The 13,092-nt window shown below is 66.0% G+C and overlaps 1 protein-coding gene across 7 annotated transcripts; it reads right to left on the reverse strand.

Annotated features, from left to right (window-relative positions):
* Positions 1–246: 246 nt before the first annotated feature.
* LOC309654750 (nutritionally-regulated adipose and cardiac-enriched protein homolog) lies at positions 247–11,012 on the reverse strand. Of its 7 annotated transcripts, none has more exons than XM_082449168.1 (6): positions 9,267–9,589; positions 7,233–7,421; positions 5,315–5,441; positions 3,637–3,766; positions 1,964–1,999; positions 247–1,511 (listed from the first exon to the last, which is right to left on the reverse strand). In XM_082449168.1, the coding sequence occupies exons 3-6, from the start codon at positions 5,423–5,425 to the stop codon at positions 1,306–1,308; spliced, it is 483 nt and encodes a 160-aa protein (XP_082305294.1). In that variant the 5' UTR covers positions 5,426–5,441; positions 7,233–7,421; positions 9,267–9,589; the 3' UTR covers positions 247–1,305. The 7 variants fall into 7 exon arrangements, with proteins under 7 accessions (XP_082305294.1, XP_082305297.1, XP_082305296.1 ...); XM_082449171.1 differs by lacking the exon at positions 9,267–9,589 and adding an exon at positions 8,503–9,203; XM_082449170.1 differs by lacking the exon at positions 9,267–9,589 and adding an exon at positions 7,740–7,812.
* Between the last annotated feature and the right edge of the window lie 2,080 nt (positions 11,013–13,092).

Raw genomic sequence — 13,092 nt, forward strand, 5'->3', positions numbered from 1 at the left:
CCGAGGGCCAGGGCCCGGAGCCCCGCCGTGGACCCCACTAGGACACTGCTCCTGGAGGTGGGCCCCTCTCAGCTGGGCTCCCCACTCAGGGCTCCCCGAGTCCTGAAGCCCGAAGGGACCCCGGAGGCTGCCGCCCCGGCCCCTGAGGCCAGAGGGGACGGCTTGCCCACCTCTGCCTCAGCCGCTGGAGCGACTCCCACCGCAAATCGGTCCCCATTTCCCTCCTTTGGGTAAAAGCCCCCAGACTGAAAGAGGTGCAGTGTGTTTTAATAGAGAATCCGTGTCTCCCCACGTAAGCCGTGGAACAGATGCTTAGAGAAGGCCCGCGGGAGGGACAGCACAGCACCGGCGGCTGCGTAGACGCTCGTCTGAAGGCTATGGGGGTGCAGCTTCTCCCCTAGCGGTGCCTCCCGGTGTCTGACCCCGGGCCTCCCTGCTTTGTTCAGGGCCCCGCTCCATGCAGCGTCTGAGGGGACCCTGGGGTCCGTCATCACGTGGCCTCCTTGGCCTGGCAACGGGGACGAAGGCTCGGCGTCTACAAAGTCACGGGACTCCCAGGCCGCGCGGCGCCAGCTGGGACCCGGGCGCAGACGGCTGTGTCCTGAGGGTGGCGGGGTCCTCTCGGCCCCCCGATGTCCTCTCTGCACCGGCCACACTCCCAGGCTGACGGCTAGGGAGGAGCCGGGGCAAGAGGGGATCCCCAGGCCTTGGGCCCAGTGCAGGCGTCAGACAAGCTGGGGGCTCCGGGGCGCTGCCCTGCACGTGACTGCAGGAGGGAGTACGCCCCGCCCCGCAGCCCGAGCCTCTCCCAGAGGGGTTTCGGGGTCTGGGCTGCAGGCCCCAAGCAGCAAAAGTCCAGTTTTACCTCCTCCTAGGACTCCCACAGACATAGGGAGGGTGTCCCCGTCCTCAAGGGGCTACACACGGCCACATCCGGGCCAGGCCCAAGGTCACCAAGAGTTCCCACCGGGGTGAGGGAGGGGCCCAAGGGGTAGCCTGGGGGCTGGAACCTGTGGGACCCTGAGTTTCAGTGGTGGAATTCTTGTTCTCCTAAAGCCTCACAGGGCACCCCAACATGTGAAATAGGAGGGGCTGCCTGCTTGGAGCTGGGGGGCCGCCTGCTGCATCCAAGGCCGCAGCACCCCACGTCTGATCTCAAGCTGTGGGCCCCCCTTTCCCAGTCACCCTGCCTGCAGCATCCCCGCTGAGTCCAGGGCTCAGGGCTGTCTGGAAGCCCCCAGCCCGACCTGGGGCTCTCCCTCTGCAGTGTTGCCCCCCGGGCCCAGGGGAGGTGAGTGTCGGCCGTCAGAGCTGCAGGAGGTGGCGCCAGCAGGCCAGGGCCGCGAGCCGCAGGCGCAGGAGGAGGACCAGGAGCCGGGCCCGGAGCTCCTCCAGGGCCAGTGCCACGGGCTCGGCCCGGCTGCAGCACAGCCCCAGCGCCAGCAGCAGCAGGACACACGCCGTCAGCCGCAGGATCAGGGCGCCGTCGCGGGGCCTGCGCCGGCCGGGCGCTGGGGCCGAGGGGGGACTGGTGAGCCCGGGCCGCGGGCCTGAGCCCCGGCCCCAGTGAGGACCCTTGGGCGCCCGCCTCCCTGCAGGGCTGGTGGGGAGGCTGCGGTGGGCGGGCACGGCTCACCCGGAGGCTGGCACCTCGGTGCTGCCCGTCGGGTGGGCCCCTGCGGCGAGGGTCTCCCCGGCCCTATCTGGGCCTGCAATCTCCTTGCAACAGGGCCTCCTGTAGGCCCTGCCCTCGCACCCTCCCTGGGGAAGGAGTGAGGGGGACAGAAGGTACCCCAGGGGTGCTGCCGCCGACCCGTGACTGTCAGGGACCCCATGGCCCTGCCGGGGTGGGGAGCCCGGCTGGAGCAGTGGGGGGTCTGGTGGTGGCCTGGAGCTGGGGCTGTGCTGGGCAAGCGTATGGGCTGGAGCTTTGAGGGATGAGGGCCGAGGGCTCAGAACTTACCCCTGGCCGTGGCGGAGGGCTCCCTGCAGGCGATGTCTGGGGAGGAGAGTGAGAGTGGGTTCGGGCGGAGCGGGGGGGCACCCCGCTTGGAAGGCACACTGCCTCTGCCAGCCAGGAGCCCCCGGGGCCCCTCATCTCACCCGCCCACCCTAAGGACCCCGAGATGGGCTGGGTCAGCTAGAGCTACCCCTCTTTACAGATGGAGACTCAGGCCCCCGCAGGTCCTGACCCGGCCGGCTGTCCATACCCCCTGGCCGGCCAGGCTGCCCGGCACCACCCGGGGTTCTGCCCCAGCCTCACTGATTCAGATTCTAGCTTCCAGATGCTGGCGCTGCTCTCAGAGCCTTCCGGGGGCCCTGCGAGAGTGTGGGGCGTGGGGCCCCTGCAGCAGCCTAGGAGGAGGAGACTGCAGGGGTCCTGGGGGGGCAGCAGGGGCTGGCACTTTGGAGAGGCAGGCAGGACACCCCCCCCACCTCCTGTCCATTCCGCTTAGCTCACTGGGGGACCCCAGACCAGCCCCGGACCGTCTGGGCCCTGACTCCCCACCTGAGAGTCTCTGCTTCTGGGGCTGCTGGGAAGCTCCAGAAGCAGGTGCTGAGCTGTGCTCTGGGGGTTGGGGGCCGGACCGGGGAGGGGGGGCGGGTGTGGACCCCTGTGGGAGGCCTGGACCCGCCGTTTACGATGGGCCTTCAAGGGGGACGCTGACACATGTCGGGGGAGTGAGTTTTTCCCGCAACTCGGCGGGACTCAGGGAGCACCTCCCTTGGGGGGCTGTGGAAGCAGAATCTAAGATGCTCCCACGATCCCCCCAGGTCCTCATCTTTGTGTGGTCCCCTCTGCTTAGTGTGGGGGGCTTGTGACTTGCTTCTACCAACAGAACATGGCAAAGGGGCAGGGGTTCTGCAGCTGTGATGGAAATCCCCACAGTGGACCGAGTCAATCAAAGGGAGATTGTCTTGGGTGGGCCTGACCTAATCAGGCGAGCTCTTTATAAAAGACGGTCTGGAGGTCAGAGAGAGACTCTGCTGCTGGCCTTGAAGGTACAGCTGCAAGGACACGAATTCTGCAAATAACCCTGTGAGTTTGGAATAGGGTCCCGAGCCTCAGGTGAGGCCCAGCCTTGGCTGACACCCTGATGCCTGCCTTGTGCCACCCTGAGCAGAGGACCAGCTTTGCTGCGCCCAGAACCCTGACCCACGGGACCACTGAGATAATCAGCGTGGGTTGCTTGAAGCTGCTATGTTTGTGGTGATTTGATACGAGGCATAGCTAGCTGATACAAGGGCAGTGTCCCACGGGAAGGGCTGGAGAAGGAGTGAGGTAGACTGGGGTGGAGAGGGCAGGGGGTGGGGAGAATTTGGGAGGTGGGCAGTGAAGGCTGAGGGGCAGTGGGGAACTTCAGAGCGTTGGAAGGAAGAGCGGGTGGGCTCTGGGAACGCCTGCCCACGGGCCTTCCTTCAGGAAGGCACTAATGACTTGGGCAGCTCTGGTTCTATTTCTCCTGCCGGTTGCTGTTTCCTTGACCGTCACTCTGTTCAGACCGAGCCCACGGGCCTGGGTTTTATTGGGGTTACACCTGTGAGCACAGGGCAGTGACTGTGGTCCCCGCGGACAGCCCTCTGTGAGATGCTGGGTGACGTCCCCCCACCCCGCCTGGCCCGCTCGCCTCTTACAGTGGACGGCCACCTCCAGGGGCTCGCGGAACCGCACGCGCCTCGTGGTCCTCCGTGGCTCGGCCCCATGGCTACGGCGCTCCTGCGGGCTTCGTCTCAGGATAGAGGGGGGGCCCTTCCTGTCGCCCTCCTGGGGGGTGGGAAGCAGAGGGAGGCAGGCAGGAGTGAGCCCCTCCCGCCCGGCCCCCCGAGGCTGGAGACAGGCAGCCCCTGCGGCGTCCCTGCCGTCTCCTCTGGGTCTACGCAGCAGGGACCAGACAGGGGCGTGGAGACCCTCTGCGGACGTGCCCCGGCCCCAGCCTGGCCGTCTGACCCCCTAGGCCTGCTGCCAAGTGGTGAGGGCTCGGACAAAGCCACTGGGACTGGTCATGACTGGATGGCCGTGTTAGCGGGGACGGGTGCGGTCCGTGATCACGCAGGCCTGTGTCTTCCGCCCAGGCTCTGCCCCCACCCATCCCGACGGGGTCCGGCATCACTTCTCCATGTCAGTAACGGTGACGGCGGTCGCGGCTGGCATCCCCCGAGGACTGACTGCCTTCACGTCTGAGCTGTACACACGGAACCTCCCTGCGCCCCGGGGGGCTCTGCCTGGTGGCCTCCTCTGTCCAGGGGAGGCCCTGCCTGAGCTCAGCGCCCTGTGACTGCCCAGCAGCGCCACCCAGAGCCCGCTGTGGGACAGCTCTCGCCACACACTGGGCCTCGGTCACTCACCTGTGGACGAGGGGAGGGATCTGAGCAGGAGGCCACTGGCCCAGGGCGGGGGGCAGAGCCTGGACACAGCCCACCAGGGGCCGCCCTCCCACCCACTGTGTGTTTGGAAGGTGGAGCCAGGAGTCAGCAGCCCTCTCCGACCTCAGTGTTCCCATCTATCAAATGGTGACAGCAGGCTGTTCTGCGCGGGCACCCTGTGATCTGGGGCGTTTGTGAGATGGCTCTCTGCTGGGGGGCCACTGGCTGTGTGAGCCCGCTGCCGGCCTTCCGGGCTGAGGCGGTCCTGCTGGGGCGGGAGACGCACCCGGTCCCGGGGTTTGGTCCAGCTCATGGCTGTCCCGTTCCCTCGGCTGGACACCTATGCCTGTGGCCTGCCCTGGTCAGCAACGAGCTCAGACGCTAGCTCAGGACTCAGGGCCTGAAGTCGGGGCCCCACCTGCCCCTTGGGGAGACCCCCTTACACTCCCTCCGTCTCCTGCTGCTGCCGACTCTGCCTTGTCCTGGACCCAGGCCTGACCTGGCTGCGTCCTGTCACCGCGCTGTCCTGCTGTCTCCACCCCCCCCACTCCGACACCCTCCTCCCTGTGCCGCCAGGAGAAGCACCAGACTTGCTGCTGCCCCCGAGCCCTCCGTGGCCCCCACCTCCTCTGCCTCTGCCGGCCCTTCCCAGCCCCTGGGACTCTGCTCTGACCCATCCTCCAGGCCCCTTGTATGCTCTACCCCCACCTTCAGCCCTGGTCAGATGCTGTGCACTCGTGGTCATCCTGTGCCCCAGCCTGGGGGCCTCTAACCCTCTCTGCCAGGCCCCCTCCAGCCCCCCAGCCCAGCGATTTCCCTCCCGGGGATCCTGGGGCTGAGGCCAGCTCGGGGAAAGGGCAGGGAACACATTTCCCTCTGCTCCTCCGCCTCCCTGCCTCCAGCTGAGGCCCCCCCGCCGGACCAGCGCCCACCCAGGGCCCTGCCGCACCCTCCCCGCCCTGAGCGTGGGTGAGCCTGGAGCCGCGTCCTCATTCTTTCTGGTCTGATGCCGCGTCTCTGGCAGGGAGTCGGGGCTCAGGGCGTGTGCTGCCGTCTTCATTTACTGGAACATGGTCCTAAGATAAGCAAAGACATTATTTATTGCACACGGAACACTCCTCATAGGAATAAAATAAAAGGAGGAGAGGTTCTTCCCAGGAAGCTGGGCTGGCTTCCCTCTTCCCATCAGCCTGGCCCACAGGCAGACGCTGCTTTCCTTTGAGGTGCTCCGGGTGCAGAGGAATCCTGCCTGCTCAAAACCGAGATCGTCAGCAGCTTCCCCTGCTGCCAATCTTCCTAATTATCAGCTTTAATGGCTGCGTAATATTCCACAGGGCTGATTCCATCATTTACAGCCACCCTCCTCCGTTATTGGGGATGTTTGGGAGGTTTGCATTTTATTATTGTCACTTGCAGTTTCTTTAGGTCACTTGCAATTTTCTGAGGCCATAGATAAGACTGCAATAAACATCACTGCTGCCTCCTTCTCGGGGATGCTCCAGGCATGAATGATGGGGTCCAGGGCTGGGCTTTGTCAGGGCTTCATGGGGGCTAGGAAAGGCTTCTCCAGGGGTTCGTGGGGGCTGGAGCTGGTGGGCCCGCCCCTCAGTCCTTCCCAGACTCTCTCTGTCTCTCCCTCCCCCCGGATTTTGGATTGCTCATGTACTAGGTGTAAGGTGGTACCTGCCCTGTCTCGTCAGTGAGCCTCTGATTGCAGCGTTTCCCATCTCTCCTCACTAATTGCAGCCCTTTTGGTGTGAATTTTCTTTCACATCCTTTGAACGGTCCTTGACTTTTGAGACCTCCCCCTGTCCTGCTCCCACCGGGCCTGTGCAGGTGAAGCCTGGCAGGCATTTAGCCTCAGTCCTTTGAGGGCCCTGTGGGGTGATGGGCCCCCCCACCTCCTTGTACATGTGGGGCAACGTGGACACCAGGGGCTGTTGCCAGGTCCTCTCTGCCCCCCTCCCCCTGGATGATGAGACGGGGTGAGGTGGCACGGGAGCCATCTCCCCTCCTATCCCCAGCCCCACGCTCTGCCAGGGGTCTCTGGTCTGGGTCCTTGGCGGCCGTTACTGCTCCCTTCCTGTGCGGTCAAATGTCTGCACTTCATGAGGAGTGTTCTGGCTTCCATCCACCCTCCAAGGACCCTGCCCCCAGGGGCTGAGATGGAGCTGAGTGAGGGGCACCTTCAGAGGAGCTCCTTCAGGGCCTCCCCAGAGGGGAGCTGCCAGGTGGGGGCCGGTTTGGGGGAGGGCTTTCTCCGCCTGGGAGATAACAGGCCAGCCATTCAGTTATTTAAAAAAGGAGCAATTTTCTCCTCTCTCAGCATCAGGCTTTTTATTGCAAATAGGGTCATGGGGGAGCCGGCCAGCCTGGGGAGGAGGGGCGGGGAGAGAGGCCTTATCTGAAGGACCGGGTCTCACAAAGGGTGGCCTGGGGGCCCAGCTTCAGCCCCGAGGGGAGGAGGGCGGGTTGTGTGTGTGACAGTGTCACTGCCAGCGGGCCCAGCTGTCGAGCCCCTGCTGTGCCCAAGGCCCTCCGCCCAGGCCGGGGGTGGTGGGACAATGTGTGAGTGTGTGCACAGCTGTGTGAGCACTTGTGTGTGAGTGTGCACGTGTGGGTGTCCATAGAGGTACGTGTGTGCACGCGTGCGTGCGTGCTGTGTTCACACATGTGTGAGTGTGTGTGTGAATGTGCCTGTGTGCATGTGTGTGCCTGCAACTGGGTGTGCACGTGTGTGTACATGCGTGTGTGCGCATGCAGTGTGGTGTGTGTCCCTGGCAGCTCTGTGCTTCCAGCGCAGGCAGCCTCACTCGGCTCCGTCCTGTGCCTCCCGTGACCTTGTGTGACCTTGGCAAGTCTCTTACCCTCCCGGTGCCTCAGTTTGCTCGGCTGAAAATGGAAACAGCAGCAGCAGCAGCTTCCCCCGTGGCTCCGGTGGGCTGAGTGAGGCAGCGCACGTCAGGGCTCAGAGGCGACCTGGGGACCCGCCTGTGCTCGCGGCCCTCAGCCGTGGTCATCACTCAGGGAGAGGGTGTGACTGCCTGGCACGGAGCCTGCGCACACGGTGAGAGCCTCCTGTGGGGTGTCGCCTCTCCCGCGCCTCTCAGGAGCCCTGGGCCCTCTCCGGCCTGTGCCTTTGCCTGGGCCTTTCTCTGCTCCCAGGTGGTCCCCCGAGCCCAGCGTCCTCACCCCGCCCGGCAGCCTTGCTCAGGCTCCAGCTTCCCGTTAAAGTGTTATCCCTGCCACCCCCCTCCCCAGAGGAAGCGGGGCCTCTGCAGACCCCCAGGACTGGCCTGAGCCCTGGGTTCTGCCCTTTTGTCTCAGGAGCCTTGGTCAAGCGGAGGGACGGCCCCAGGCCTCAGTTTCCCCACCAGGAAAACGGAGGAGTAGCGTGCGGCTCTGGTTGGCTCAGCAGGTAAAGGCCGCTCCGGGTACCACCTCTCGCCTGCCCCGCAGGCCTCCTCCAGCGCCAGCAGGGCCCCCTCCGCCCCGGGCTGGATGGCGAGGACAGGGCCCCATGTGGGAGCGGGAGGCCTTGGGCTCTGGCAGGGACAGCGTGTAATACGAGTGCCCTGGCTCTCAGGCTGCCTCGTGACAGATGGGTGATAAAGGGTGGAAAATAGCTCTGGGCCTGGGCCTGCGGAGTGTCACCCCCGCTCTGCCCCGTCCCCTGCCTGGGGAAGGCACGCCCCCTGAGGGTGGGGCTTCCCAGAACACTGCCTGGAGAGGAGGGCGGCCCTGTCCTTCCCGGGGTGGGGACCTGCCCTGGGCCTCCCCCAGAGCTCCTGCTCCAGTCCTGCGGGCCCTGGAGGGTGCCGAGCGGGGTCCCCAGGCTTCCGCCCGCGTTCCAGGAGAAGGGGGTCTGGCCAGGACGACACGCCCACAAGACGCCCACCCTGACAGTCCGCGCGGTTTGGGCGAGCACTCTCCCTCCCGCCCTACCCGATGCGCCTTTGGGAGACAGTGACAACATCCACAGGGGTCCCTCCAGCCCAGCTCTGCACCCCGTCCCCCCACCCCGCCTGCTCCCCCGGCCTCCAGGGGCTGCTGCCTGGGCCGGGCCGGCTCCACCTGGTTCACCGCCTCGGGCAATGCCGAGTCCTGGGTCCCGGCCGCCTGTCCCGCTGCCCACACCTGCCCCACCGCTTGTGACGCCGCTCACTGGCCTTCCGCCTCCTGTGGGCCAGGCTGTCGCGGCCCCGGGTCCGTCCCCCGCTCCCTCCCCCGTGGCCTGCTGGCACACCTCTGTCCTCATTGAGGGACCTCTGAGACCCCCGGCGCGGTGCCAGCCCTGCACAGGGAGGGCCCCTCCTTGGCTCTGACCCCACGCCTGGCACCGGCTCAGCACCCGCACCTGCTCCATCGCCCTTCGAACCCTCCCTGTGCCTGTCCGCCCATGGGGACCCCAGGGCGCAGGGGACAGACAAGCTTGCCGAGTCCCACAGCCCTCAGGAGCCCTGGGCTCGGGGCAGCAGCGCCATGGCCGGGCCCCTCCCGCTGTCCTGTCGCGGGGGACACCGCCTCCGGGGCTGGCGCAGGCAGAGGACCACGCCAGGACCTCGCCGGGCAGGCTGAGCTCATGCGCACCAACTCACACACCACATACACACCCCACACGTATGCACACACACACAACACATGCACACAACACATGCCACACACATACACACATACCTACACAGCCACACACACTCATACGCACACACCATACACACATCTCACACACACAACCCACATGTACACACATCACATGCAAACACACACACTCGTACACATATGCACATCCCACACACACGTTTATACACACAGGCTCACACACACACACACACGCACGCGCGCACACTGCTCGGCCCACCTGGGCTCCTGCAGCTGTCGCAGCCCTGCGTGAGCTCGCCCACCTGACGGCCTATAATCCTCTGGCGATCAGAGCCTCCAGCACAGTGGGAACCGGAGCCGCTCACAGGCCAGCCGAGAAGTTTCCATTCCAGCCACGGGGCAGTGGCCTCAGCGGTCCTCTGGGCTGTCCTACCCTGAGGCGTCCTGGTGGCAGTTTGACCCCCTGCCCAGAGCAGCTTGGCTGAATTAAGGGGCCTGAGGCCACAAGCTGCGCGTTTCCTCAGCGGGAAAACGAGACGGGAGGCTGTGGCCACCCCCATGCTGGCCTTCCCTCGGGAGGGCGGGGAACAGAGTGAGGGCTGGCTGGCTAGCGGCTGCTCCCAGCCCAGAGCTCCCAGCCTGGCAGCTTCCCAGATCACACCATTTCTGAATTAAGCCAGGGGAGGACTCCCGGGGAGGCCCCGTGGGGCTGGCCTTGCTCACTAGGCCTGCCCGGCGCCCGCTGGCCCTGCCCGGTGCGGGGATCCAGGGAGTGGGAACTGGCCCGGTGGTCCCGAGGCCCCTTCCACGCTGAGATGCGAGGCCCACACCTTTCTAGGGCACATTCAGGACATGGGGTGGCAGCAGGACCGGGTGATGGCTGTGTGCCTGCTGGGTGCGTGGGGCCAGCCAGCCTCGGCCTCGGGAGCCCCAGGTGACAGGGCAGGTGGACACCCACCTGGACACCGGCCACATCAGCCCACGTTCCCGCCCCCAGCTTCTGCCCACCGTCCAGAGTGCTGTCAAGATGGAGAGCTAGGCCTCCCGGGGTACCTGCACACAGCAAGTGCCAAATAAATGGTGCGTCCTGAGCCCCACGCGCACGGTGGGCCAGGATGTGGATTCCCTCTGATAGAGTCAGCTCAGAAAAGAGCCACGTCTCTGGGGATGCCCAAAAGCCATGGCCTGGGCTCAAGTGACCCCAGTAACGCATCTGTTCCCTCTGGGCTCGGCCCACAGCAGGGCCCCCGAGGGCCTCTGGGGAAGGCTTGCTGGCGTCGGTGCCCGACCCTGCCGCCTGTGCCGTGGCCCGTGCAAAATGCCCAGAGCTCGAGAACCCTGGCTCCCGGGCCTCGGAAGGCTTGGGTCCTCGCGGGGTGGCGCGTGGAGGGACCCACAGTCCAGCTTCGCCTGCACATGGCCTCAGGCAGGAGCGCGGGTGAAGGGCCGGTGGGGCCCTCATGTCAGGCCTGGCCGCGGGGGAGGGGCTCAGAGCACCAGTGGCCTGGGACACGGCTGAGTGCGCCGGCCACCCACCCCGTACACATCAAACACGAGGTTCAGAGGGGCCGGGGCTTCTGACGTCACCCACTGCCTGGTTTGCCTGGGACTGTACCCGAATGAGTGCTGAGAGCATGCGGCCCGGGTGGGTGGGATGGGCGGCCCCCCAGCCCCCGTCCAGGGCCACAGTGCACGCCGCCCGGCCTCAGTCCACTGCCGCGCGCCCGCCTGCAGCAGGGTCTCCGCCCGCATCCATTCTGGGGAATCTCTCCGCTCCGGCTGCCTCATGCCCTGATGCGGAGCGAGCATCCCCTGTGCCCCTGAGTGGCTCTCACCTGGCTCCCTCCTGGGTCTGTGAGGGGTGGTGCCAGCTGGGCGCTGTGGCGTCCCCCAGTGGGCACCGTGCCGCATAACCCTGGCCTGGTCTCGCTGGCGGTGCCCCTCCTGCGCCCTGGAGAGGCGGGTGCTGGGCTGCTCAGGTGAACGGGGCCGCGACTGCCCGGCCTCCTGCTGCCCTGGTCTGGAGCTGCGGCCTGCCTGCCTGTGGGGCCAATCTGTGGCCGGCCTGTGTCCCCGCCCCAGGCCCCTCTGCCAGGTGGCAGAGCTCGGCCAGCTGGCAGAGGCTGAGCTATAATTACCTCTCCTCTTTGGCAGAAATAGCAGCGACCCCGAGGACAGGCCACTGGCCCCAGAGCGGGAGAGGAGGTGGCCATTTCCCAGGCCCTGAGAACACAGGCCCGGCCTGCAGAAAAGACGAGGGGGCAGTGCCCCCCCTGCCCTCCAGACCCGTACGTGTCTTCCCAGGCCGGTTCTGGAGGCGTGCAGCTTTTGGAAGACCCAAGGGTCGGCATCAGAGGAAGAGTGTTGGGTGGGGGGAAGGCAGAGGGTGGGGTGATGTTGGGCCCTGGCGGGGTGCAGGCTGTAGAGGGTGGGGTGATGTGGGGGCCTGGCGGGGTTCAGCCTGTAGGAGGGTGGGGTGATGTGGGGGCCTGGCGGGGTGCAGGCTGTAGGAGGGTGGGGTGACACCAGAGTCCAGCCCCCAACTGACCCTGCCCCAGGGTGGAGCCCCGAAACAGAGAGGGGCCGGCCCTGACCCCTGCTCCTGCACCCTCGTGCGTCCTGCCTTGGGGTCCCAGGAGGAAAAGGCAAAGCACAGGTCCCAGGCTGCCGATTAAGGGCACAACGATTGAGTCCCGACATTGCCTCAGAGCTAGTAAATTACCCGAGCAAACTGCTACGCGGGCAGCGGGACAGGGCGTCCTCAGGGACAGCCGGCGCTGGCCGTTCCCTCCTTTCTGGTCAGCAAGAGGGGACATAAACGTCTGCCCTGGAGCCCCAGCCTGAGCAGTGCAGCACCTCCTGCGGTGGGACAGGCCCCAGGCCCCTGTGGACAGAAAGCCGACAGAGGTGGCCTCGGGGCAAGGGCTCAGTGGGAGGGGGTCTCGTGTGACTCTAGGACCCCCTCCGCCCAGCCCACCTCCAGAAAACGGCTCAGAAGCTCCGTCCCTCGGCCGCCCTGCCTACCCGCAGTTTTTGTAAATGAAAGTGAGTAGGGCTTTACTGGAACACAGCCACGCAGCCTTGCTTTCTGTCCACGGCTGCCTTCGCCCTGTGAGGGCAAAGTTGAGCACGGCCACGGAGCCTAAAGCATCTGCCATCTGGCCCGTTACTAGGAGAGTTTGCTGCCCGGCCCTAGCATGGACACGGCGGCGGGGGGAGCGCCAGCCCAGAGCCCCTCGCCAGCTTCTGCACAGAACATGCACAGCCCGTGGGGTCCAGGCCACTGTGGCCATGTGCAGCCCTCAGGGGACCCTGGGACACTGAGAGGCAGTCACCCTCTGTCACACTGCCCCTCGTAGCCCCGGTCCAACCCAGGCACACGGCAGGGGGGGTGGTTCCTACGGCTGTACCTCCTCCACACCCAGCAGAGAGGCACAGGGGTCAGGGCTCTCTCCGCGTCCCTCGGGCAGCCCCTTGATCGGTGGAAACCGTACAAACCCGTCAGGGATCTGCCCGCAGCCCCCGGGCCCGCAGCCACCGGCACCAGCCTCTCTCAGACCTGGTTCCATCAGGGCTGCCACACGTGCCAGGACATCAGGAGCTGGCTGGAGGACAAAGGGGGTGCCGAGACTGGGCCAGGCCCACCCCTCATGGCTGTGTGACTTTGGGCAAGTTACCTCCCCTCTCTGAGCTGCACTTTGCTCATCTACAAGTCTGGGCAGCTCAGCACCTGCCAGGCAATAGGACACAATAGAAGCTGAATGCCCCCAGCTCCCAGCGCAGGACAGACCCTGGGAAATGCTGGCTCCTCGCCCCTGCTGCCCCCTCTGCCCCGCCTGCTGGGGCAATGTCGGGACTCAGCCATTGTGCCCTTAACCGGCAGCCTGGGACCTGTGCTTTGCCTTTTCCTCCTGGGACCCCAAGGCAGGACGCACGAGGGTGCAGGAGCAGGGGTCAGGGCCGGCCCCTCTCTGTTTCGGGGCTCCACCCTGGGGCAGGGTCAGTTGGGGGCTGGACTCTGTTGTCACCCCACCCTCCTACAGGCTGCACCCCGCCAGGCCCCCACATCACCCCACCCTCTGCCTACCCCCCACCCAACACTCTGCCTCTGATGCCGGCCCTTGGGTT

This window comes from Balaenoptera physalus (genome assembly GCF_965194825.1).
Source record: "Balaenoptera physalus genome assembly, chromosome: 2".
NCBI lineage: Eukaryota > Metazoa > Chordata > Mammalia > Artiodactyla > Balaenopteridae > Balaenoptera > Balaenoptera physalus.

What these genes read in the sequence shown, in the direction of transcription:
- LOC309654750 (XM_082449167.1), bottom strand. Translation starts at nt 5,425, where the DNA reads ATGAAGACGGCAGCACACGCCCTGAGCCCCGACTCCCTGCCAGAGACG. An exon ending in CCACGCTCAGGGCGGGGAGG is followed by an intron (nt 3,767 to 5,314) that starts GTGCGGCAGGGC and finishes CCCACCCCCCAG; the next exon opens with GAGGGCGACAGGAAGGGCCC. An exon ending in GCCCTCCGCCACGGCCAGGG is followed by an intron (nt 1,512 to 1,963) that starts GTAAGTTCTGAG and finishes CCTCGGCCCCAG; the next exon opens with CGCCCGGCCGGCGCAGGCCC.